Source organism: Triturus cristatus, chromosome 10, assembly GCF_964204655.1.
Source record: "Triturus cristatus chromosome 10, aTriCri1.1, whole genome shotgun sequence".
Classification (NCBI taxonomy): Eukaryota; Metazoa; Chordata; class Amphibia; order Caudata; family Salamandridae; genus Triturus; species Triturus cristatus.
Genome location: NC_140593.1, coordinates 784,208,603 through 784,234,594, shown reverse-complemented (window position 1 = coordinate 784,234,594; position 25,992 = coordinate 784,208,603). Strand labels below are relative to the sequence as shown.

The 25,992-nt window shown below is 43.1% G+C and overlaps 1 protein-coding gene across 1 annotated transcript in view; it reads left to right on the top strand.

Moving 5' to 3' along the window:
* Positions 1-25,992, top strand: part of FAM234A (family with sequence similarity 234 member A) — a 346,953-nt gene that overhangs the window by 114,332 nt on the left and 206,629 nt on the right. The window contains exons 3-4 of the mRNA XM_085628316.1: positions 17,230-17,343; positions 24,759-24,947. Coding sequence (XP_085484442.1) covers positions 17,230-17,343; positions 24,759-24,947 — 303 coding nt within the window. The remainder of the gene's footprint in view (positions 1-17,229; positions 17,344-24,758; positions 24,948-25,992) is intronic.

Here is a 25,992-nt window from a genome sequence, read left to right as displayed (position 1 = left end):
CCAGTCAGTGCCTTTTCTTTCAATAGAAAAAATATGAACACTGCACACACGGTACTGAATCCAACACATTATGACTAACAATGAAGATGGTAGAACTACTTGTGGTTCAAGGTTGAGCCCACCCAGATGTCAGTAATTATCTTGGTGAGGACTCCATGATGAAGCATGACACTGGAGTTTCAAGTGGGCGAGTGTCCTTTTAATAGAAAGGGAAACCAATGGTGGTATGGGTATTTGTGGGTGCCACCGCATTTCTAGAATCAGCCACATGTTATGCCTCATCCTTGCACCATTATTTAAATCAATGGAACCGATAGGCCATAGATATTCATTATAATGTGAAATGTTCATTGTTCACTCGCCATAATTTAAATAAATGCATTTGAATAGAATTTTGTTTTTAAAAGAGAGATTTAGTCACGCATTTATATATGTGAATAAATCTCCCAGAAGCTGTGAGGGACGTTTTAGTGTGGACATGCGCCTTGAAGTCTATGCCCACTCAGAAAGTAATGTGTTTGTGGGTATTCACAAATTCATGACCATGTTATGATATTTACTTCTACATTGGGAAGGAGTTAATCCAGGTCCAGATTGAGAATGGGGAGGGAACACCCCACAAAAACTGAGGAGGAAGAAAACGGGGTTCTCCTCAGGGAAATTATTTATCCACGGAAGACCAAATCAAAATTTGAAATTGCATTTGCAGTACTACATTAAATTTACGGTGTTACATTTGCACAAGGGGAGATGTACATTTATTCTGTACAATTATGCATGTACCGCTATAAGTCGGAATGCTAATCAATGGTGCTTGTTGCAGGGATTGTCTTCGTCCATCCAGGTTAAAGGAGTGAGCAGACAAAAATGCTGCTCTCTTTAGCCAGCCATGCATCTGTAACGACCACAAGCAATTGGCATTCCAGAATGTTCCTTTGTTCGATGACTTCTCCTTATGTTTTGAGGTCTATTGCAACATCGTTCACCTCTGCCCCCTTTAATACAGTCGGTGAAGTTCGGCAAGTATAGAGTTATTTTTCTTTTACCGACGATGACAGGAAATTTTATCTAGTGTCTACACAAGGCTGCCAACTCTGGTGTAGGCTCCAACAACAAATGAAGGATTTTTTTTTTTAATGAGACTTTAATTTCCAGCCAAGGTCTTTGCAGTGGAAAGAGGAAGGCAGAGGTGTATGTACATGAGTGAACTGTGATGACTGTTCTCAGGCTTACCGTTTGTTCCTCACAGAATAATACACTGGACGTTGGTAATGTAGCTCCTAGTGAAGTGACTGTGAGCCTGTTGAATGATTTCGATTGTTAAATCATTTTTAACGCTCATTATGGCTATGCTCAATGTATGCTGCAGATAGCAAGAAAGAGCTTCATGTGACATGTGAAAAATAATAGTTCGAATCATAAATCAGTACAGCAGATTTAGTGAACGAATAGCTGTAAAAGTGAAGAACCCCATTTTCTTGATGTCATTGCATGTGAGAAAACGTTAGTAAATCAACCCTCTGTCGCTGAAAGTAAACTAATGGCACTAACTATATTCAGGAATTAGCTTTTTATTATTTCAAGTTATGCAAACTGGAATGGTCAGTTTTTGCCACAAATTTGAAATGCGTCACAAGCGTTAAGCGAAGTGTGACAGGGACGTCCCATGAGTAGATGGTTGAAAACGTGTAGTGCTGTACTGGCAACTTCTGGCTTCTAACAGAGTTTCAGTCAGTAATGGCCAAGAGTCGAGACAGTCCAGATCTTTATGAAAATGTGTTAAAATCTTTGCTGATATAAAAATACATTTCTTTCTGAGAGAAAATTAAAATGTGGGGAAAAACAAAAAAAAAACGAAACTGGTCAAAAATGTACATTAATATTTCTCAAATGACCAAAAATAATTTAAGTGTATTAAACCAAACTTTGTATTTATCAACTTTATCAAATTTTCAACATTCTCAATTGTTCACAAAGTAAACTAATTGGGGAAAAAAATATATATATGTATATTCATATTCCAAAATAACAAACCTCTGCTCCCAGAGGAAAATGGAGCCCACCAGTTGGTATAGTAGTGATGGAGCGCAAAAACCTTGGTAACGGGGAAAGCAAAACCCGTACCGGTATCCTCTCTGCGTCACAGACCCAACGTCTCACACTTACTCATTCACACATGCAGTCATTGGTGGGGCCCATAACACCAACACTCACACTAACCATTTACCGGTCTGCACACAGATGGAGGGATGAGCGGTTCAAGCGCTCGACATGTGGGGCAACACCTTGTAACCTAAAGGGAAAGAAAGTTTAATTTACAAAATATACATCAATACCCCTTCCACCTACAGATCTCAATCCTGAACATCAAGGCACTCCTCCCACGTGGTCAATGGACCAAATAGTTGGATTGGTTGATGGTGATCTAGAACCAGCTAAAACACATTTCAAGATTTAGATCTTACCTTTCTTAATAAACCACAAACTCAATTCTTGTTAATCAATATCTGTTTATCTAAAATTTCTTGAAAGTTAGGTTTGCATTGAAAAGTTTACATCGTATTTACCTAATCTGGCTATCCGAAATCCTCTAAATCATTAGGTCTGCATACTCAGATCTGCCGTCATTCGTCTAAGGTTCAAGTTCTTTGCTCAGCACGCTACAGTCTCAAAGGATCGGTAAAGACCAGAGATGTGCAAGCAACTGTCAGTGCCCATAGAATTAGGAAAAGTTCGCAGTCATCAGGTAATTGGGCAGCGTCCGGACCATCTAGGATTCAGGAAACGCAGCAGTCACCTAAGTAGTAGAGTTCGCGTAGCGTCACCGTCGTCGTCGTTGTCATCGGAAAGAGCAATCGATCGAGAGCCTCTCTATTCTACCGCGTATTTTTATAATAAAATCAAAGCAAGAAGATACATTTTTCGTTATTTTAGTACGGTCGTGATTGGCTGGTTGGAATCGTCCGATAGTCTTTTCGGAATATTGGTACAGTTCAAGGGGTGATGTCACACGTCCATTTAATGTTGGTCCGTTCTGGTTTATTGTGGGAGTCCATTGTCTTCTGTCTTGGCCGTCATCCCACAGTGACCTTGTTTGGGAACACTAAGATCAGGGTTCACGACGAGGTCTGGAAAACTTTGTCGCTTCTGCGCACTTCCCTCTATGCCTCGTGGGACAGTGGCCACTTCGTTGTATCGCGTCGGCGGCCATTTTGGGATTTAGGCCCAAACGCCAACTTAAGCGAAACAAACACAAAAAGTAATTAATGCATAGAAATAATAAATCTAATGTTAATCCCTTACTAATCCCTCTGTGTTTGTATTTATCTAGCGTATAGCAACATTTAAAGCATGCAGTATTCTATTTATTACATATACTACGGTTAGTATGCGCAAGGTTTTTAGTCATAAAGGTTATTTAGCCATGCAATATGCAATCTCACGTGTAATTTGGATATTAGTAATGTTGGTTTAGTATTCATGCAACTCATTTAATAATATTATAATTAGTAGATTATTCAATTAATATTTTCATGCAGAATGGGGAAGGTATACAACATTTTGTACTGCCCGCTCCATCAGTAGTTAAAACTACTATACCGACTGGTGGGCTCTATTTGCCTGTGGAAGCAGAGGTTTGTTCTTTTGGAATATTTTATACGGATGCCGCCCGTGTAAAGAGCCCCGGTCCGCTAGGCAGGGCATCCTCTGAGCGTCACAGGCATTTGGAATATATATATATATATATATATATATATATAAATATATATATATATATATATCTCCCAGAGCCCCTCCAGCATGCTGAAAGGAAGAGGCCGCACAAGGAATCCAGGTAAGGGCTTTATTGGACAGCAGAAAAAGCGTGATGCATTTCGGCCGTGTGGCCTTCCTCAGACGCCGCTGCTCACCAAGTACATAGCCACGCCTTCTCTTTTAAATGGTACTGCAGTCTCCCATTGGTGGGAGCACCCTCCATCCCCAGTCATGTGATCGCCCACCAAGTGCAGCGCTGTAAAAACTGCAACTCCCAAGATGCTTTGTTTTCGGGCAGGTGTTGCGTGGGGAAACAAAGTAGGAACCAATGTGGCTGGTGAACTGCAGGGCAAGGCGTGGTGAACCCGGTTGTAGTAAGTCCTGAAGCCTCACCTGGGTCCCTGCATACGTTTCAACCAAGCAAGTGGAAGTCAGTCCGGCTGTAATTTGACTGTAATAAGTCAAATAACTACGTGAAGTCACGAGCTGCCAACTGGCAGCAAACCATACTGAACAAACACTGCGAGGTGTGCTGGTGTCAATCCAATCCCTTGGAAAACGACAAACTGCAGATGCAGAGGCCAGTGTGGACACCTGCCAGCTTGCGAAACGGGGCCTCTTAACGCGCCTCTGGCTGGCGCGACAAATATCCCAGAGCCCCTCCAGCATGCTGAAAGGAAGAGGCCGCACAAGGAATCCAGGTAAGGGCTTTATTGGACAGCAGAAAAAGCGTGATGCATTTCGGCCGTGTGGCCTTCCTCAGACGCCGCTGCTCACCAAGTACATAGCCACGCCTTCTCTTTTAAATGGTACTGCAGTCTCCCATTGGTGGGAGCACCCTCCATCCCCAGTCATGTGATCGCCCACCAAGTGCAGCGCTGTAAAAACTGCAACTCCCAAGATGCTTTGTTTTCGGGCAGGTGTTGCGTGGGGAAACAAAGTAGGAACCAATGTGGCTGGTGAACTGCAGGGCAAGGCGTGGTGAACCCGGTTGTAGTAAGTCCTGAAGCCTCACCTGGGTCCCTGCATACGTTTCAACCAAGCAAGTGGAAGTCAGTCCGGCTGTAAGTTGACTGTAATAAGTCAAATAACTACGTGAAGTCACGAGCTGCCAACTGGCAGCAAACCATACTGAACAAACACTGCGAGGTGTGCTGGTGTCAATCCAATCCCTTGGAAAACGACAAACTGCAGATGCAGAGGCCAGTGTGGACACCTGCCAGCTTGCGAAACGGGGCCTCTTAACGCGCCTCTGGCTGGCGCGACAAATATCCCAGAGCCCCTCCAGCATGCTGAAAGGAAGAGGCCGCACAAGGAATCCAGGTAAGGGCTTTATTGGACAGCAGAAAAAGCGTGATGCATTTCGGCCGTGTGGCCTTCCTCAGACGCCGCTGCTCACCAAGTACATAGCCACGCCTTCTCTTTTAAATGGTACTGCAGTCTCCCATTGGTGGGAGCACCCTCCATCCCCAGTCATGTGATCGCCCACCAAGTGCAGCGCTGTAAAAACTGCAACTCCCAAGATGCTTTGTTTTCGGGCAGGTGTTGCGTGGGGAAACAAAGTAGGAACCAATGTGGCTGGTGAACTGCAGGGCAAGGCGTGGTGAACCCGGTTGTAGTAAGTCCTGAAGCCTCACTTGGGTCCCTGCATACGTTTCAACCAAGCAAGTGGAAGTCAGTCCGGCTGTAAGTTGACTGTAATAAGTCAAATAACTACGTGAAGTCACGAGCTGCCAATTGGCAGCAAACCATACTGAACAAACACTGCGAGGTGTGCTGGTGTCAATCCAATCCCTTGGAAAACGACAAACTGCAGATGCAGAGGCCAGTGTGGACACCTGCCAGCTTGCGAAACGGGGCCTCTTAACGCGCCTCTGGCTGGCGCGACAAATATCCCAGAGCCCCTCCAGCATGCTGAAAGGAAGAGGCCGCACAAGGAATCCAGGTAAGGGCTTTATTGGACAGCAGAAAAAGCGTGATGCATTTCGGCCGTGTGGCCTTCCTCAGACGCCGCTGCTCACCAAGTACATAGCCACGCCTTCTCTTTTAAATGGTACTGCAGTCTCCCATTGGTGGGAGCACCCTCCATCCCCAGTCATGTGATCGCCCACCAAGTGCAGCGCTGTAAAAACTGCAACTCCCAAGATGCTTTGTTTTCGGGCAGGTGTTGCGTGGGGAAACAAAGTAGGAACCAATGTGGCTGGTGAACTGCAGGGCAAGGCGTGGTGAACCCGGTTGTAGTAAGTCCTGAAGCCTCACCTGGGTCCCTGCATACGTTTCAACCAAGCAAGTGGAAGTCAGTCCGGCTGTAAGTTGACTGTAATAAGTCAAATAACTACGTGAAGTCACGAGCTGCCAACTGGCAGCAAACCATACTGAACAAACACTGCGAGGTGTGCTGGTGTCAATCCAATCCCTTGGAAAACGACAAACTGCAGATGCAGAGGCTTGTGTGGACACCTGCCAGCTTGCGAAACGGGGCCTCTTAACGCGCCTCTGGCTGGCGCGACAAATATCCCAGAGCCCCTCCAGCATGCTTAAAGGAAGAGGCCGCACAAGGAATCCAGGTAAGGGCTTTATTGGACAGCAGAAAAAGCGTGATGCATTTCGGCCGTGTGGCCTTCCTCAGACGCCGCTGCTCACCAAGTACATAGCCACGCCTTCTCTTTTAAATGGTACTGCAGTCTCCCATTGGTGGGAGCACCCTCCATCCCCAGTCATGTGATCGCCCACCAAGTGCAGCGCTGTAAAAACTGCAACTCCCAAGATGCTTTGTTTTCGGGCAGGTGTTGCGTGGGGAAACAAAGTAGGAACCAATGTGGCTGGTGAACTGCAGGGCAAGGCGTGGTGAACCCGGTTGTAGTAAGTCCTGAAGCCTCACCTGGGTCCCTGCATACGTTTCAACCAAGCAAGTGGAAGTCAGTCCGGCTGTAAGTTGACTGTAATAAGTCAAATAATATATATCTATATCTATTTGAAAGAGCAACAAACCATGTTGACACGCTTTAAAGCAAGGGGGTACAAAGAACAAACCCTGGCAACAGCTAAAAACAAGGTCAAAAATCTAAAACAGCATGACCTATTATTTAAACCCTCCAAAATCAGCACTAGGAGGAAAGAGGGTGAAGAAATCAAGTCCAATACACCCAGAATGATAACCCAATTTAGTAGAGGTGTGTGGACATTAGAAAAAATCTTAAAGAGACATTGGAACCTATTAACCGCAGATCCAATCATTGGTGATCGCGTGGGATTAAGACCACAGATAACCTATAGGAAGGCAAGATCGCTAAGAGACAGACTAGTTCACAGCTTCCAGGATAATGACACAAGATCACAGTGGTTAAAAATGCCTAATGGCTTCACCACATGTGGTATGTGCAAAGCTGACCGTAATGGTAAAAACTGTAAAGAGTACATCACAGGCTCTGGACAAATACGTCCAATCAGACAAATTATCAACTGCACTAGCGATTTTACTATCTACGTACTGGAATGCCCTTGTGGCCTCCAGTATGTAGGCAGCACAAAGTTGCCTTTAAAATTAAGAATTCTACAGCATTTACGTGCAATTACCAACCGCGATCACAATTATCCTGTGGCACGCCACTATTCAGAATGCCATGGGAGTGATAACAGTAGTCTACGGTTCTTTGGAGTTGAGAGGATTCCCAAGTACACACGGGGAGGTGACCGAGAAAAACAGTTGAGAATATTTGAGTCCAAATTTATTATAGATTTGGACTGTAAGGCACTCCGGGGACTCAATGGCGGGGAGGAACTTGCAACCCACATAGGGCTTTAGTCTGCCATTTTTCGCCACACTCTGCATTCATGGAATAAGCAATGTTTTCTTCCCAACATATTTAGGTTGGGATTTTATTGGTTATGGTATTATATTTTCTTAGATTTCACATTTTATTTAAACGGGGCTATTGATCATCCTTGTATGGGTCTACATGCCCCAATAGGGGTCAACCGCAATTGCGGTAAATGTTGTGTGTCCCGCATATGTCCTAATACCCCGATTTGTCACTTGTAACAATGCACTTCATCTCCCACACTCCCTACACCCAGCACTTATTTAAGGCCACTTCCTGTATCCCACACGGACCATACTACCACTGAAAATTTGCCCACAGGAAATTGAAAGGAAAGGAAATGACAATATCATTGCAATAGCGCAATTGTGCTATATTACGTTGTGGTTTAATGGGGATTCCAATTGGCTTTCTCCGGACACATGAGAACAGCATTCACAATAACTTGTTCAGGTTACCGCACACACACAAAAAAACAGCAAAGGAAACAACCTGAGTATGCTTTGAATTTTTGTAACTTTATTGTTCATTCCTAACGCAATTATTTGATTCAGTGGGCAGATTACTTGAATGCAACCTCGTTGCAATTATTTTATTCTGTGGACTTATATGGACTACCAATGAAATTACATATGATCCCTGATTATAAGGAATGTAACATTTCGTCTATTTTTCTAAGTTAACGCATAAAGTCACGACCATGGATTGTTATTGTTTATTTATTATCGCACCATTTTTTATGATTTTCGACACGTTGTCTATTACTATTGACTAACTAACTGAATTTAGGATGATTGTTTTGGTCCAAATTCACGCAAGTTATGTATGCTATGCGAAATAATAGCAGTATTTCTTTTATGTCTATCAACCTTGTGCATGTATTTCTACGGTTGTTGGAATACAGGAAGTTACTTGACAAAGGCTAACGCCGAAACGCGTCGTCCTGGATTAAGCTAGCGCACAAATAAAGTTTGTTTGTGCCGTTTCCTAGTGTGCTGTCTCTTCTCTCTTTGAATTTACGCTTGGAGGAAAGAACCGTAACGATTCTAGAGTGGTTTCTGCTACCACTGACGGCACCAGCGTCGCAGGCATGGGGATTGCTCTAGCAGTGAACCAATGAATATCTATATCTATATCTATATTATCTACTGGCGGTCGCCAGTAGATAGTTATAGTTAGGACCGTGTTTCATAGGAAATCTGAAACTTCTATTTTGAATAACTTTGGCGCCGGTTGACGAATCCTCGCGAAATTTTCAAAACTAATGGGGCGCTCCGCTCAGCTCCTACCCTGAGAGTCTCGGGGTGATTCGTCAAGCGGGGGCTGAGAAAAAAGGGGGGTCCCAAAACGCGTTTTCCCCATGCATTTTCCCATAGGACCTTTAGTCGAAGGTACAGCCCGAATGGCTGAACAGAATTACTTGAAATTTGGCAAAGAGGGAGTCCTCAGGTCAGGGGTGTACCTTTTGAATATATGGAGTCAATCTGTTCAGTAGTTCCTGAGAAAATTGCAGTTAAAAGTACATAAATATCTATAGGCGCGCACCGTGCGCGCACGGTGCCGTGGCCTAGCGTAATTCTGATTGGTGGTTTCATGTCAGTCAACGTTCGAATCGGTCGAAATCAGGAAGTGTCGGCCGCCATTTTGTGTGTTTTGTGTGTGACAGTGAAAAAGAAGGGTGGAGAACGTGAAAAGGGGGCAGGGTAGAGAGTTGACCCCCTAGCCTTTGTCAGGGGGGTTCCTGAAGGACCCCGAAGGGTGAAAAAAACATTTTATTTTTTTTCCAAAAAATCGCGGGGTGCGCGCACGGTGAAAAACCTTAAAAAAAAATATATATATATAAAAAATATAATAAAACGTACATAACTTAGCATTTAAAAAAACCTTACAAATTCACTTAAAAAACCATAGGTTTCACACACGTTATAGTTAGGAATTAGCATTTAAAAAACCATTGAAATTCACTTAAAAAACCATAGGTTTCACACATGTTATATTTAGCTGGACATTTCACTCGTAAAAAACCATTGAAATTCCCCCGTTATAGTTAGTTCAGATAACTATAACTCGCGCGACCGCCACTCTATCACAAGGATGATCTCATCATTGATGTCATGAGTGATGCCACTGACCATGTCATGAGTGATGTAATATGTGACGTCATGAGCAGTGGATTGCGGACGCGCGAGTTAGAGTTATCTGAACTAACTATAACTGGGGAATTTCAATGGTTTTTTACGAGTGAAATGTCCAGCTAACTATAACATGTGTGAAACCTATGTTTTTTTAAGTGAATATATTATTCTTGGTCACCATGGCACACATATCTCTTTAGACCATGGTTGTACCTTATAGTTATAGAATAACAGTCCACACCGGCTGTGATCAAGTTGCCTGTTTGGGGTGGGGGGTGGCTGTAAGGTGGCATAGCACAGCAGGGAGAGGCTGCACTCCCCATCCCAGCATTGGGGGAAAAAGCCACACGTGGCAGCAAAGCAGAACGAGGCTTCATGGCCAGTCCAGTAAAAGAAATAACTTATGCCCAACTGGGTACATTATACAGATACTGCAAGGTACCTGGAAGCTCCCTGCCCTTACAAAGATTGTTTGCCTTGTGTCGTTCTCTGCTCATGATCATGTTGGGAGATAATTACCAGTTGGGGTACCTTTTCATTATTTACAAAATGTTAACTAAGAACTCCATTTCCCTTGGCTCAAGAATCTTCAATTGTTCAATGGCTAATAGTATGGATGCATTCAGACACATCCTGGTGGTCACAGTCCCTGCTTCACAACATGGACACGCACCTTTTGCAGACTTCTGTCTTTAGTCCCTTCTGTCCAATACTGTCACCTCCTTTCCTTTCACACACTAGTTCTATGAAGATTAACTTGAATCAGGGTCGACTCTCTCACCTTTGCTCATGGTCACACTTTATCAAGAAATAACTTAGACTTGGCCACTACAAGCCACAGTAAACAAAACGAGGGATCAGCTAATGCACCAAGGCCACAAGGCATCTAGAATGTAATCAATTAGTCGCCAAATGACACAGAATACCTAACAATTTAACATTTTAATAAATCTTGGTATGCCTTAATCCAGCATCTGGATGTCTTTTGCTCCCATCTCCCGCTTTACTTCGCGGCCATTATATTTGCTCACGCGTGAAGATTAATAGTTTGTGCCTCTAAAATATGATCACTCGTTTTCTCTCCTCTCCGCTATTCCTTCATCCCCTGAATCCCTCCATTTTTTGAAAATTGAAATAAAAATAGGTTAAACTAAATAAATCATTTTAATTCTGTTGTAAAACGGATTAAAATTTCTAGTATGTCAGTACCCCTTTCAGAGGGCCTCGGGGCAAGCAGGAGCTGATGGGCCCAACCGTGGGGGTTGAGGCCGTTTACTCCTGATGTCCCTGTGCCCGACTTACTATGGGTCTTCAATAATTGGGACCAATATTAGCCCTTCAGCACTTGACTATCAGTGGTAGCGCAGGTCAATCTGTGCTGTGCTTCTCTGGGCGGCGGGGGTGGGAAGAGAGGTAGGTGTAAGGTTTATATGGGCACACTACTCCAAGAATGCTCAGCAAACCCAATGAATGATGTCCAACCAGATGCTTACTTTTATGAAAAAATGTATTATTTATGTACAAAGTTAAATACGGCACACAATAATATACATAATCTTCATAAGGCTAGCGCTTTAGCTTTTGTCTGGACAAGATCCTCAGTTTCACTGCCCTGTTTACTGGCTGTGGTTATTCCCCATTTATTCGAGGTAACAATCAGGCCAGGACCAGCTAGTGAATACGAGTTTTAGAGTTCCACATTGGCTTTTAAAGTTAAAGTGCCTCTGTGCTTTAGCGCTCTAGTCCGAGGAAGTTCAACGACCTTCCCCTCGCCCCCATGGCTCTGCAACTGCTGGGCCTCTCCAGCTCTTCTCCCTTTTGTGCAGTAAGTCCTCCTGATTTCAGCTGCAGGTCTTGGGTGGCTTCTTGTTTTTGATGGAAAAGTAGAGGTTCTGATCACGTGGGTCACAACTCGCTATTGCCTCACTTTTGAACACCAAACAAGAGAGACAGTCCTCTCTCTTCTTTGTGGCCCCCACCTGACGTACTGCGGTCGGAAACAGTGGCACACAGGGTAACAGCCATTTCAGGTCACAGCGCTGCACAGGGCATTGGCCCTCCATGGTCACTTTGATGCACCAGAGCAATGTCCCTGAATCTTCACCATGTACCCACCTGGCATATGAGTTTGCTAACTTGAGCGGCACATGAGCAGATGGCCCAATCGGTACGGCGGTCTCAAATGGACCGTGAGTTTCACACTTCGCTTAGTAGGTCCAGTTGACAGGATATCCACTGGACCTCGCTCTCTTTAAGTGCTAGCCGCCTCCTCACAGGGTCTTCTGGTGTCAGCAGACTGGCTGATGCTGGTGCTGTAGGCTCCACAGCAAGTGGTCTTTATTCTCTTCGGTGATGTCCCCTCACACAGTAGGGAGACTAGCAGACTTTGGTCCCTACAGGCAGAAGTTATGCTGAACTTCCCCCGGTAATCTTGGAGACTCAATCACCTTTTTATAATCCGTTTCCAGATACATATGTGATTTGGTGTCTCAGTCTTTGAAATTCGTGCGGTGTGACTGGCACTCTCAAGTTGTGAAAACAAGCTACTATTCATACTTTGCAGTGTCGAGTCCATTTAAACCAAGGGCTGCATCTTCAAAAGCCTCTATGCTAATATACAGCATCATCATTGTCCTCTGTTATTGGTCCTATGAAGTTCATGCTTACCTACACATGTATGACATTTAAAGATAAGCATGATAGAAAGGCTGTCTTGCCCAGTGCATTACTGAAGATGAGACTCTGGATACGGTGTGTCCTTAAGCTACTCTATCTGGATGCAAGTCTTCTTTTAAGTTAAAATGACTTTTCCTGCAGCTGAGGGCCACTTTCTTTTATGAGGCGCCTGGTTCCCTGTGAGTAGCTGAGTAAGAGCTCACCCCTCATCTCTGGCTACCATTTTCCCCTAAAAAGGAGCAGTGATACTTCTAGGAAAGCTCGCTTTTTCAGGCGTTTCTCCCACCGTGGCCTTTCAGGAGGAAGATCCCGTCAAATGTAACCACAGACTCTGGGTTCTTGAGATCATGGTAAATGAATATTCCATTCAGCTTAAAAAGAGAATTTGCTTGTTTTCCTACTTGAAGAAATTGAATTATTCACAGGTGACAGTCAAGAGGCATGTTCCCATAGTCTTTTGTTCATGAAAGGATTAGTCCTGTTCTTATATCAGAAATTTCAGCAAATCACAAAACTGAGGATTAGGAGAGCAAACCCTTGAACTGAATCTGTGTATTCCCATAAGAAATTGTTAAAAAGCTCGTAGGAATTATGGTGAATAATGATTCTACAAATAGAAGAATTTCACTTTTGGCGTCAAGACAGCTACGTGCTCTTAATTAAATCAAATAACACAAATCTGCATATTTCATAACTTTGTCTGTGAAACTGCAATTTTAAGTTTTACCTATAGTGTGCAAAAATTGTAGAGATTTGTATCCTATTGGAATTTCATGGTGAAGTTTGTTGTGGCTTTGTATCTCGTGATCAGACAGTCACACATTCCTGTACTGGGCCAATTGATTAATCAAAGCTCCAAATCTAGATTTGTTTTGCAAGTCTTTCCCGACATCTCTATCTGTTGCCTGCTTTCAAGCTCAATCGGACTCCAGGGACCCCATCCCACTCTACAACTCAAATGAAAGAATCAACACATTTAGTCGAAAATAGTTAAACTTTTGATTAAACACGTTAAGACGCAATATGTGATTGTACAAAACTCAAACAAATGGTAATTTCCATGTAGTAGATGCATACATGTTGCTTAACATCATAAATGTGGTGCTTCCGTGGCACAGTGCCCATTCATCCAAAAAAATTGCAACAGGCTACCTCTCCTTTTTTAGGTCGAGGACCGCCGGTCTGCCGAAGGCAGAACCGGAAGTCGGAGATTTAATGACTTGGAGAAGAGGGGCTTGAACCCGCCCCTCTTCTCCCCTGTTCTCCATTGGCTGGCCTCTTCAATGCTGGCCAGCCATTGGAGAAGAGGTCCCGTCACTCCGATCAGGCTCCGTCCTTTTCGGATGGGGGGCGTGTTTTTTGCAGAAAGTCTAATTATCTCCTCCAGTCAATGGCTAGAGGAGATAACAGCAAAACACGCCCCCGAATCCGAAAACGACGCTGCGTTTCTCCGAGGCATTTCTGCTCTGCCTCGGAGAAAGGCGGCGGTGTTCGATGCCTGAGTTTCAAAAAGAGACAACAATAAAATCATGCAGTGGCTGAACTCGACAGATTAAGAAATATATCCCAAATTATATATAACAGTCGGTAGACGCATGCCTCTACAGTGTTCTCTTATATTTTGAAACCAGAATTGGTCAAGTTCGTATCCTTTCAAAGTTCCCTTTTCAAACATTCATTATCAACGCCAAGTCTGGCCCTGGCACGGTACTGCGATTTTTGTTTAGTATTAATAAAATTTGACACTTCAGACAGCAGTTTCAGCAGAGAGGACAAAGAAGGAATGGGCATGGAATCCAAATACAGAAACTGAAACTTCTCTATCAAGGGGAAACATCACTGCCAAAGTTCAGAGCTTGTGAAAAAGCGACCAGCGAAATCACTTGCTAGTTAATGTTCGGGGGAGGGGCTAAGCAAATATTTCGGGGGGGGCTGTATCTTTAAACAGTAGGCAGAGTGGCGCTGATTTCGGGGGTGGGGGGGCTGGATCTAGGCAGAGTGGAGCTGCGGGGGTTCTTAGAAGGGGTGAACCAACAGCGAGGCCTCATTAACATGCAAATGGATTTTTTAAAGACCTGTGAAGTGCTCGGGCGCGGCTTTGTGTCTGCCCAGGAAGCGGTCTCATCCCGGGCTGCCACACACGACGGGGGGGGGGCTGAAGCCCTTTGAGTTCAATGGGTGTTGCGCGCCTGATCACAGGTAAATGCGGGAGAGAACGGGGTTGTTGAGCAGGGCCGGGCCGGCTTGCCCGGGCATCGGGCGTTTCCTGTAGCAAAAGTGCTTCACAGTTAACCTCCCCCATGACCCTCCAGCTGGACCGACATAATTGCCAGGCCTACTTTGGGGTTCCAGTTCGGCCCTGTTGTTGAGTATCCTACCCAGGGCTTTAAGTGGGATAAAAAAAAATGGGTGGGGGTGGGGGGCGGTGTTGCGCGGGGTCTATACGACTTGTATTTTGCTGTCTCTTTTGTCATTGCATCCAGGCATAATGATACAACAAGTAACATGATATCTACAACAAGTTAGGACTATTGGCTTTGTCAATCGTTGTTAGTTGCATAAGATAAATTAGCAGTAACTATGGCTTGTATATAATATTGAAAAAGCATCCACTTGAAGCCCTAGTGACACCACGACAATGTTACTGCTCCTGAGTTTCAAAAAGAGACAACAATATAATCATGCAGTGGCTGAACTCGACAGATTAAGAAATATATCCCAAATTATATATAACAGTCGGTAGACGCATGCCTCTACAGTGTTCTCTTATATTTTGAAACCAGAATTGGTCAAGTTCGTATCCTTTCAAAGTTCCCTTTTCAAACAATCATTATCAACGCCAAGTCTGGCCCTGGCACGGTAGTGCGATTTTTGTTTAGTATTAATAAAATTTGACACTTCAGACAGCAGTTTCAGCAGAGAGGACAAAGAAGGAATGGGCATGGAATCCAAATACTAATCATGCATATTAGTCTGGGCCACTGGCATTTTGCGATGCTGCAGCGTTTTCCTCATAATTATGGATTTGCCAAACTTCCCAAATAATGCTCGCATAATAAATCTCGCTTTTGAGAGTGATTAAGCTATTGACATTGTAAATAAACATGCCGTTTCTTTAAATGTTTTAAAAACAAAAACATAAACAAAAATAATGTCATGAGCAATGCCAATAGCTCTAGCTTTAACAATGCCGAGACCGTTGCATTGTAAATGCTTGTTTTTTGCAGGTGCCACAAGCAAACCGTGTACTTCTAGACACCGAAATAATTTTCAATGCCTCTCTTGGTTTATTTGCACACAAATGAATTATTTTCATTCAGTTAAGCCAAAACCCTTTGGGGTTTAAGTACAGCATCAAAGGAACCAAATCAAACCTAATCAGCACTTTTCTCCGGTCAAATGACTATTTTTGTGGGTGTTTTTTTTAGCCAAAGAGTTTGCGTGGAACCTTGTATCCAAACATGGCCTAATGTTTAGACTGCCAATAGGGTTAATCCATTGTTTCTCAAATTTCAATGGTCTGAAAAATGTGAAAGATTGTCAGAATTTCTACCCAGTTGATTAGGTCTGGAATAGGAACTCTGTTTAAATGTCTCCGATCGGAGTCCATTCTTCATGGTCTTACTGACTAAAATGCCTCTGTTTTTTTTAGTATGAAAAACATCTGAGTTAATCCTAGTGTCATGTCCATTTTGATTGCTTTGATCCTCGAAATAAGACCTACGTTTTGAAGCTAACTGTATACACAAAAATTAATTAAACCAGATAAGAAAAATAAATCCAGTGAGATTTTTGACTGGATTTACCACACTTGTGTGACCAAACAGGCCGCATTTCTTGAAATACTTTTGATTTGGTAAACTTTAGTAAATGAGATATATTGCCACTGCTGTTTGGTATGAAAAACTCTAAATTAAAAACAGAGCACTTTCTAGTGAAAATATGTGTGGTTTCCATCTCTTTTCTTTCTCCTCCTGTAACTATTAATTTGAGTCGTGACTGTATCCATTGCCATTCTCCGTCTGCTGAGTTTATAGGTAATAAGGGACTCCCTTAGTCTGGCTGAACAGAAGCCTGCCAACCTCATATTTCACCTATCATATTTATACAAGTGCCGAAGAGGCGGAGCCTCGGGTGTCTCCGTCAACAAACATTTGACTGGAGGGCTGTCAGTCAATGTATGTCAGAAGAGCCCACCTTCTGACATTCATTGTTCCGGTTCACGATTGCCAGGAAAAGCCTGGCTAGTCGAGCAGAAACACAGATGACATGCACTAGTTGGGAGGAAACTCCCAGTACTTCTACACAATTTGGTTAATATTTTTTAGGAGCAAACACCCGCTTCGGGGGGTTTGTTTCTGCAAAAAAATAGTTTGCAGAGTAGGGCCAAACAACCTGATGCCCACTCAGAAAGCGCATGTACTTTTTGTGCAGGCGCTGCACTTGCGAAAACATGGATGATTGTGAAAAGCCTGTCGGTCTGGTGAGGAGCTCGGAATATGACTGGTAGTCCCCCAGCAGGAGAGTGGAGGCCACGGCCTCCGCTGACCTGGTGGGCTGGGTCATCGCCCGCCGAGGTTGAAATGACCATCAGGGCTTGAGCTAAAATCTTATGGAACCAATCAACAAAAGGTTTCCCTTAATGAATTTTAATACTGATTATTTACATACAGGTTGATTTATCTTGAAACTATAACTTTATTGTGCGGTCATTAGGCACACTCTAATTAATATATGTAAATGTTTACCTTCCGTTCATAAAGCAAATCTTATATTAGAATCTGCCACTTGCCTGTGTTTTTTCAGAATAGGAGTTCTAATTCTTCTTTTTATTTTAACAGTTACTTATCCATATTTATCAACCAATGATGCTAACAAAGACAAAGTCCTGGACGTGCTTTTTATTTACAAGTCTACCAACACCAGCAACCCAAACATATCCTGTTCAGATGAAGGTATCTAGGATTTTATGATTTATTCTCACAAAATAATCATTACAGATTGTTTTTATCCACTGTGTGCTCTTCTTGTTTTGTATTCTTTTTTCTATTTATTGTCATTTCATTATTCAACCTTTGTGTTCTCGATTAAGTAACATTAAGCTGGCAGTTTTATCTCACTGTCCGATAAAGCAACCATAGCACGCCTTGCATGTTTACTGAAATATTTACTTGATTAACAAGAACAAAAATGCGTGAACGGACGTATTATAGACACATGCCTATGATTCGCGTAGATTTACTCCTTTTTTTAATCCATGGGTTTCATTGAACTTAAATAAGTATGCCATAACAATCTGGAAGTCGCAGTACTTGGTCATGTTCCAATAAGTACTCCAGTCAGTCATCCGCATGGCAGACAGTGCTCTGGAGTACACAGTGCTCTGGAGTACACATTGCAAAACATTCCCTGTGGAGAAACCCATGCCGCTACACCACTATTGAGGGTGGACTTGTACCCATTCCTTTCCTACAGTGTGTCCAAGAAACTTTGTGAATGGGGACATTGCCACTATTAGAGTGAACTCAATACCAGATTCCCATTGTGTTTGTCTTCGGAGACAAACAGGCTGCTGGCCATGTCTGATTATATTGTATGTCGGTTAAAGTAATTTGTTGGTGCCCCTTAGGATTGCATTGAAAGGACTGTGTAAGGTCTTAGTGTTTTCTAGTTCATGTGTAAGGCTCCCAGTATTCAGTTTTTACTTATTTTCACAGATAAATATAGACTGAAAATCATCTATTTTCTGGTCTGTAATTATTTTTAAATAGGGAAAATAGGTTTTCTTTTGAACAATACTCACTACTGTCAGTCATGAGTGCTAGGTCATTAACCCTGCACATTGACAGGCAGGGAAGCTAAAAATAAATGTAAAAGATTTTCGAATGAAGCTGAATAACTCCAGCATTGCAGCTGTCTAAGCTGTGCTACAATGGAAATGTTCTCCAATGACTGGGGTACTGTAAACTGCTAAAATCCATTGGACATTCAAGCACGAGTAAATATTTGTCAGGTAAATAATTGTGGAAATATACCCATGACTTTGTCATTTTTGTACATTAAGCACAAAATAAATATGGATAAATACAGACAGAAATGTCGAAAAAATTAATAACATAAAACTGGGAATCCTAAAATAGCATCATAATTTGTTTAAATACAGTATCGTATGTGTCAGTTGTTTCAGCCTAGATGCAACAGCTTGCTCTGCACTCTTTATATTCATATTCGGAATGCTCGTATTTGTTTATGTATTTCCATCAACTCGGTCACCTTAAAGTTATCCCAAAAAAGCGTACAAAATAAGTACTAAGACGCGCAGGTAGTGATTTGGAGCCAGGCAGTTAGAAAGATAGTTCTAGAAATCTCATGCGCCGAGATGATCGCATCCTGGTGGTGGGCTCTTGTCAAATTCCTTCTCCCGCCCGTATGTAAGCACCCACGATCTCCTGGAGGCAGCTGCCAGCCACTTTCAGGGTGGCAGACCAGGGGAGACAAAGTGAGAACTACTTTGCGGACAAGAACATCATGACTTCTCAATCCCAGTAATAAGAGCACACACAATGGGGTTGCATAAGAAAAGCCTGGGATCTAGTCCACGTCATATTTTCCACAAACTTGAATCATATCAACTGAAGAGTTGAATGGTTAGAGAGGTGAGGAATATGGAAGTCTTCAATTTTAAAAATAGACCAGGGCTGTCATACACACTGGAGAGAAGCAAGGTGCTCCTCAGCCTCTCTGGACCTCGCTGGGTGGGCTGTTGCACGTGAGTGCCAAATTAAGGTCCTATAGCTGCATACTAGTGGGTTACTGGTATCCTAATACCCTGATGCCTGATGGGGACTTCAAGCTCCATCTACCCTAACATCAGGAGGCGCAGCTGCCATGTTGTTTCTGGAGGGGGGTATGGTGTCTCACAACGTGCTATAAAGCGCACTCTGCTGTCCTGTGTGGAATGCACACAGGTAGTGCCCGGACAAAGCCCGGGCCGAGGGCAGGCCTATCAGTGCCCGAAGGAGGCTGGGCCCCCTTCCTTGGTTATGAGCTCGAGCATAGACGTGGGGTAAAGTCTACTGGAAGCATTCCAGTCTGCATCAGCCTGTCGGTAGGAGGTTTACTTTACCCTTTATAGTGGTGTGACTACTGTGTACTTGACAGCTGTCGCAGTGAGTAGAGCCATAAAACACCCATGCTTTGTTCTTACATCCTCTTGACCCTAGGAGTTCTCTTTGACATTGTACTGTTGCCAAGTGGCTGCACTTACTGCACTTCTGCAGTACAGGGGTGTGTCGGAGCACCAGTCAATCGTCTACTTTGAACCAAAGAGAGTCCTTAAATTTAGTCGCTTCATCAGTTTTCAAGGCTGTTTGCACAAATAAGTCGGGATTTTTTACCTACATGTTAAGCTTGTATTATGGGGAAACGCAGGTTACCTGTCACGCTAAAGCCCTCTTCTAATACCCCATATGATGCTTTTTTACAACGTGCGCTAGGAATCATTGACAAGGAGATTGTGCTGACTGAGTGCTGTTTCTCCCTCTCCTCTATTACCCCATCATCTTCTGGCTCCCTAGGCGCTGCCCCATCTGTTTCCCTAGACTTTGGTTCTGGGCAAGTAAACTCGCCCATGTCAACTGGGGTTCGGGTGGGTCAGTCTTCTGTTTCTCCTTCCCCCCCCCCCCCCCCCCCCCCAAAGCTCTTCCATTACCAAGTTGTTCAAACTTGACCACACCTTTGTGCCTGAGGCTCGGGTAGATTCTAGTGAGTACTGTGGGTGGGAAGAAAGAGGAAGGAGCCCGTTGTGTTGACGGTTTCGAACAAGACCCATGGTGGGTTTGGGAAGAGGAAGCGACCTGAAGCCAATACCACATCTAAGCGCCATGGGGTCAGTGTTAATCAAACACCCAGGGTTAATGATTCCATTTCTAGTTCAGAGTTTTTTTATGTGGGCATGTGATTTCAATTGCAGATTATGTCCAGTGTTCGATTCAGCGGTCTGTGGGCAGACAGGGTGGGATATTGAGGACTCCTTTCATTTTGAGCACACTCCCTGTGGGAACATATTCAATTTAACACTGAATAAGATGTCTCTGTATTTAATGCTTGAGCTTGGCAACCACCCTAATACAGAACATATTCCCTTCACGGGCAGAGGCACAGTTAGCCTTATTGACTTTATTGCACTCTCGCAGTCTTCTAGGCCAAAGACCATTGATTTAGCAACCTTACAAAATTGCTTAAGTGATCACTACCCTATCTTGATACAGGCAAGGCTAATCATTACCAGTTGGCTGCTCCTAATATTTCACTAACATACAATCCAAACATGGTGATACTACATAAGTGGGCCACAATAGATTCTGGCCTCATTTAGAGGAACTGTTAAAAATAAACGAGGACAGACTGGGTCGGATATTGAGGACCCCTTTCACTTTGAGCACACGCCCTGTGGGGATATATTCAATTTAATACTGAATAAGATATCTCTGTATTTAACGCTTGAGCTCAGCGGCAAAGGTAGCCTTATTGACTTTATTGCACTCTCGCAGTCTTCTAGGCCAAAGACCATTGACTTTGCAACCTTACAAAATTGCTTAAGTGATCACTACCCTATCTTGATATAGGCAAGGCTAATCATTACCAGTTGGCTGCTCCTAATATTTCACTAACATACAATCCAAACATGGTGATACTACATAAGTGGGCCACATAGATTCTGGCTTCATTTAGAGGAACTGTTAAAAATAAACGAGGACAGACTGGTTCGGATATTGAGGACCCCTTTCACTTTGAGCACACTCCCTGTGGGGATGTATTCAGTTTAATACTGAATAAGATATCTCTGTATTTAACGCTTGAGCTCAGCGGCAAAGGTAGCCTTATTGACTTTATTGCACTCTCTGTCTTATAGGCCAAAGACCATTGACTTTGCAATCTTACAAAATTGCTTAAGTGACCACTACCCTTTATGTTTGTATCTTGATACACTAACACGACAAAAAATTTAAGCAGAAGGGTCCAAGGGAAATTTTAGAGACCTGCAAAGGATTATATCCCCAATAATATCAGTTAGAAACAAATATAGAATCCTTGGGTCTATGTTTAACAGGAAGTTGAAAAAAAGATATTGTATGCTGATAAACTACAGAAAAGCCATAAATTGTTACATACAGACCTAGCTGTGGGAAGTTCCCTTATTAGGACGAAATCCCTCACTCACCAAAGGTGAAATGCTTCATCATATGGGATTCTCCTCTCAAAGGAAAAAGCCTTGTTCCTTTGAGGGCTACAACCCCCTCTCTGAGAGGGAGGAGCTCAGGGATGCTTTTAATATCTATTCTCTCTGGATATTCTAAATCCACATATTATGAACAAAATAGTGTGAGCAAGTGCGCAGCGCAAAGAAAATGTATAATGTGAGGAATGTGAGAATAAAACTGGCTAGCGAGTACAGAAAGTATGATTTATTAAAGTGTACCCTCTGTCAGGATTAAAAACAGTGCACCAGCGGTATGGATTTAAACCACATTTGTATGGTGGAAAGTGGTGGTCAACATGTTTCAGCCAAAAAGCCCCTTAGTCGGGCGAGGTTTTCGTCAGGACCTATGCAGATGCTGCTGCTTTAATGACTCAAGTGAATAAACAAAAAAGGATATGCGATACCGGTTACAGGCTCAATTTGAGCACGGAGTACCGATGGAGAGTGCAGTGCCCCCATCCTGAGCTGTTGCCAGGTTGAGGTGGAATCCCTTACCCAGTAGTAGCAGGTAAAATCACCTTCCAAAGCAGACGAACCTTGAACATTTCTGGTTCACATATCCTGTTTTCTTTATTCACTGGAGTCATTAAACATTGATCCGAAAAACTGCCAAGTTTCCCTGTTGCCATTTCCAGCTAAAATACTGGAGCTATGGAAGATCAACAAATGCTCCATCCTTGCCAATCAGGCTTTCGGGCCACTCATAGTACCGAGTTAGTGATGCTCTCAGTTCTGGATGAACTTAGAATGGCTTCTGATATGAACAGGCCCTCTGTGTTGATCTTGATGGACCTTACGGCAGCATTTGATATGGTTGACCATCAAGTGCTCCTGTACCGGTTAATGGCGTGCGGTATTACAGGGTCCACACTCCTGTGGATTTAATTGTTTCTGAATGGCCGGTCACAGAGGGTGCAGATGGGTGGGCATGTTTCTAGAGAGAGGGTGCTCTCTTGTGGCATTCCCCAGAGATCTGCACTATCCCCACTGCTGTCTAATATTTATTTATATCCTCTGATTGTAGCATCAACTATGCAGATGACACTCAGTTGGTCTTACGGATCGAAAGTTCCATCCAGTCACAGTTGAACGTTCAGAATATTCTGTGGTTCACTATGGTCGGGAAGACCGATCACTCGCTGAAAGTGAATCCTGATAAAACAGAGGTTCTAGCTATCTCTATGAAAGGGAATCCATGGAGGGATGTATTTTGGCCCTGGGAGTTAGGTCCCGCCCCAGACTCTATGCCAGTAGTGAAAAGTCTTGGTATTAAGCTGGATAGTAACCTGTTAACGGCTCAGCGGGTCGTGACAGTGTGCGCTACCTGCACAGGTCTCTTGAGGCAGCTCCGGAAACTGGTTCCTATCTTCTTGTTTGCTACTATGCGAACAGTTGTGGCTGCATTGATTATGTCACTGCTATATTATAGTAATGGCCTGTACATTGGTCTCCCTAATAAGCTGTTGGGTAAGCTTCAGGTGGTTATGAATGATGCAGCAAGACTACTGATGAAGCTAACAAGATGGACGCATGCTAAGCCACTGTTGAAAAAGCTATATTGGCTGCCAGTCAAACAGAGGGCCATGCTTAAAGGCATGTGCATTGCACATAAGACGTTGCATTAGACAGTTTCATCTTATATTAAGGAATGGCTACGGCAATATGTTCCTGGATGCCGTCTACGCTCTTCTGAGGTGTTTTTGCTGATCATAGATCTGAAATGGACTTCCGGAAGGTTTGAGGACAGAAACTGGTCTCCTTTCCTTTCAGAAGAGATTGGAAACGTTTCTATTTAAACAAGCTTTTGGAAGAGATTAATACTTCTCATCTCATCAATATCTGTAGTAACATGTTCTCATAACCCTTGGGCAAGGCCTAGAGACCAGTGGTAGTTACGCGCTATACAAGTGTTATTAACATAGTATAACATAACATTTGGCATATGAACAGAACGAGTCATGAAACGTATAAGGATTTATTTTAATGGTCTAATTTATCTCTTTCGATCCGCTGTATAATTAGTGTTATGAAAATGTCTATACTTTGGACTTCCTTGATCTTGTCGGAGTTCCTTAATGCTATCTGCCCCCATGCTTGTGCGGGAAAAACCTTGTTGGAGAGACCAGATATGTGGGTGTTAACATTGGTACATTGTAATAGCAGAGGTTACCCTCTACCACACTGGCAGAACACTCTAAATATTACATTAATCAGTGCTTAATTTGTATAAAACATAAGTGCCAGGGAGGCCATTGCAGCTTGCATCACACATTGCCCCTGCCATCGATAGTAACAACACAACTACTAACCATCACACTACTACAAGTGTGACCGTTCCGACTATTTCAGCCCCCCAAAGCTATAGGAATGGTTTGAGTGGCAGGTAATAGTCATTTTTAATGTATTATCAAATTAATAATTAACTGTTGTTATGCTCATCTGGAATTTAGCCAGACAGTGCCACCTTGTGCAGACTGTCACAAGCACCATTGTTGACAAATAGATTACGGTGCCGGTCCCCAGGAACCACTGGCTCAAACTAAGCAATCTCTATCACTGCCTTGGAGAGGGTAGAATTTGTGCCTAACTGGCAGACTGAACAACAGACCAGTAACACTCCTAAGACCAGCACCTTGTCACCTCATATCAAGCACCATCACTCAATGGTTCATGTACTCCAAGATTTTGAGATCAGCTATCTACGCATATGGAGCAGAGCTTCCACAGTTCGATTCCATTCTGTTGCAGGGTTATTGATTGTTTCCTGTGCTTGTTTGATTGTGGTGAGGTCCATGCTATATAAATCCTTGAAACAAATTATTCTGCTATTATTTTCCTCACTTTAGTCCCACCTGAACTTCTTAAGGATGGGTTCTACTGTATATATAGTTTTCCAGAAACTGGCAACAAATTAATTTGACTGTATTACAATAACCAATTTTAGTTCTAATAGTTCTGTCTAATTGAAACAAGTCTACTAATTGCATTTGATAAATTAACAATATTGAACTTGTCAAAGCACTTTGCATTGGTCCTGTACATTAAACACATTGTGGTGGTTATATCACTTTTTCATTAAAATATTACTGTTTTTGTGTACTTTTTCAGGACTTTCCTCACCTTGTGCCTTCATGACTGCTGTCTCCGGAACCAACAGTAGCACCTTGTGGGAAAGGCCAATAACTGAAGATATCCTGCTAGTTGAGTGTGGTATCGAACAGCTGGGTGGGGCCGTGCCCTCAGGATGCCTCATTATTGGCAAACCCGAATTCTTAACTGCAATCGATTTTCACACTGGTAGGAATGTGTACTTAAAGAGCTGGTTCATAGTAGTGTACTTGCATGTACATAGGAGTCTTAAGTGTGTAGGGATAAATCCTGTGTTCATACGCCTCATTCCTGCATACATGGAGGCATTGCACAATTTATAGGAGCATGTTCACTATTGGAGATTAAATATGTGTCGGTAAGGTCAATGTCCTATGACGTAAATTGATTGGGGCATAACTAGGCAGTTTATATTGGGCATACGCACTGAAGTGTGGATGGTAATGTCTCATGAGGTAGGCACAGTAAGCGCATAATCGGGTATCATCGTGACAGTTGTGTAACACAGATCACTGCTCATAGCAAGAACCCTGCTAGAACAGAACATGCATTCCCCTTCTCTTACCCAGTGCCCATAATGCGAGATGTATGGTCATAGGGCTGATCTAGTCCAAGGGGTGGATTAGGAGTGTCCAAGAGAGGTAGATGATAGCTACCACACCCATAAATACTCATAGCCCCAGAGATTGGAGGCGATAATTATCGCCAGTTGGAAGTTAAGTCCTGCAAAATGGGGCATAATATATGGATTTGGGTGATTTCAGGATCGAAATTCTCATGGTCTCGTATTTATCGAGCCTCATCCCCCATTAAATTTAAGGTGGTTTAACAGAGGGACAGGGGATGGAGAAATCTGAAGGTGTCTTCTTAATCGCTCTTGGTGAATAGTGGACGTGGTAAACATCTTCTCACTTATTATTGCTCAAGGATCATAATTTACAGAGGCCAACGTAATCGAAGCAGAGGTATTTGCTGATTCATCGGTAGAGTGCAAGTGAGAGGATAGTGCTTTTCCTTTGTCCTTTGACATTTTCATCCTTGCTTTTACTTCAACTACACCTTTCATTCATCTGCATTTCCTGAGTTACACCATCACTGTCTCAAGGCAACAGAAAATGGTATTTTATGGTAGTAATAATAAATTAACGTTAGGGTTTTTAAAACGTAGTACATTATTTATAATTTCAGATGATTTACATGTATTTACCTCACGGCTAGTATTACTCTAAACATT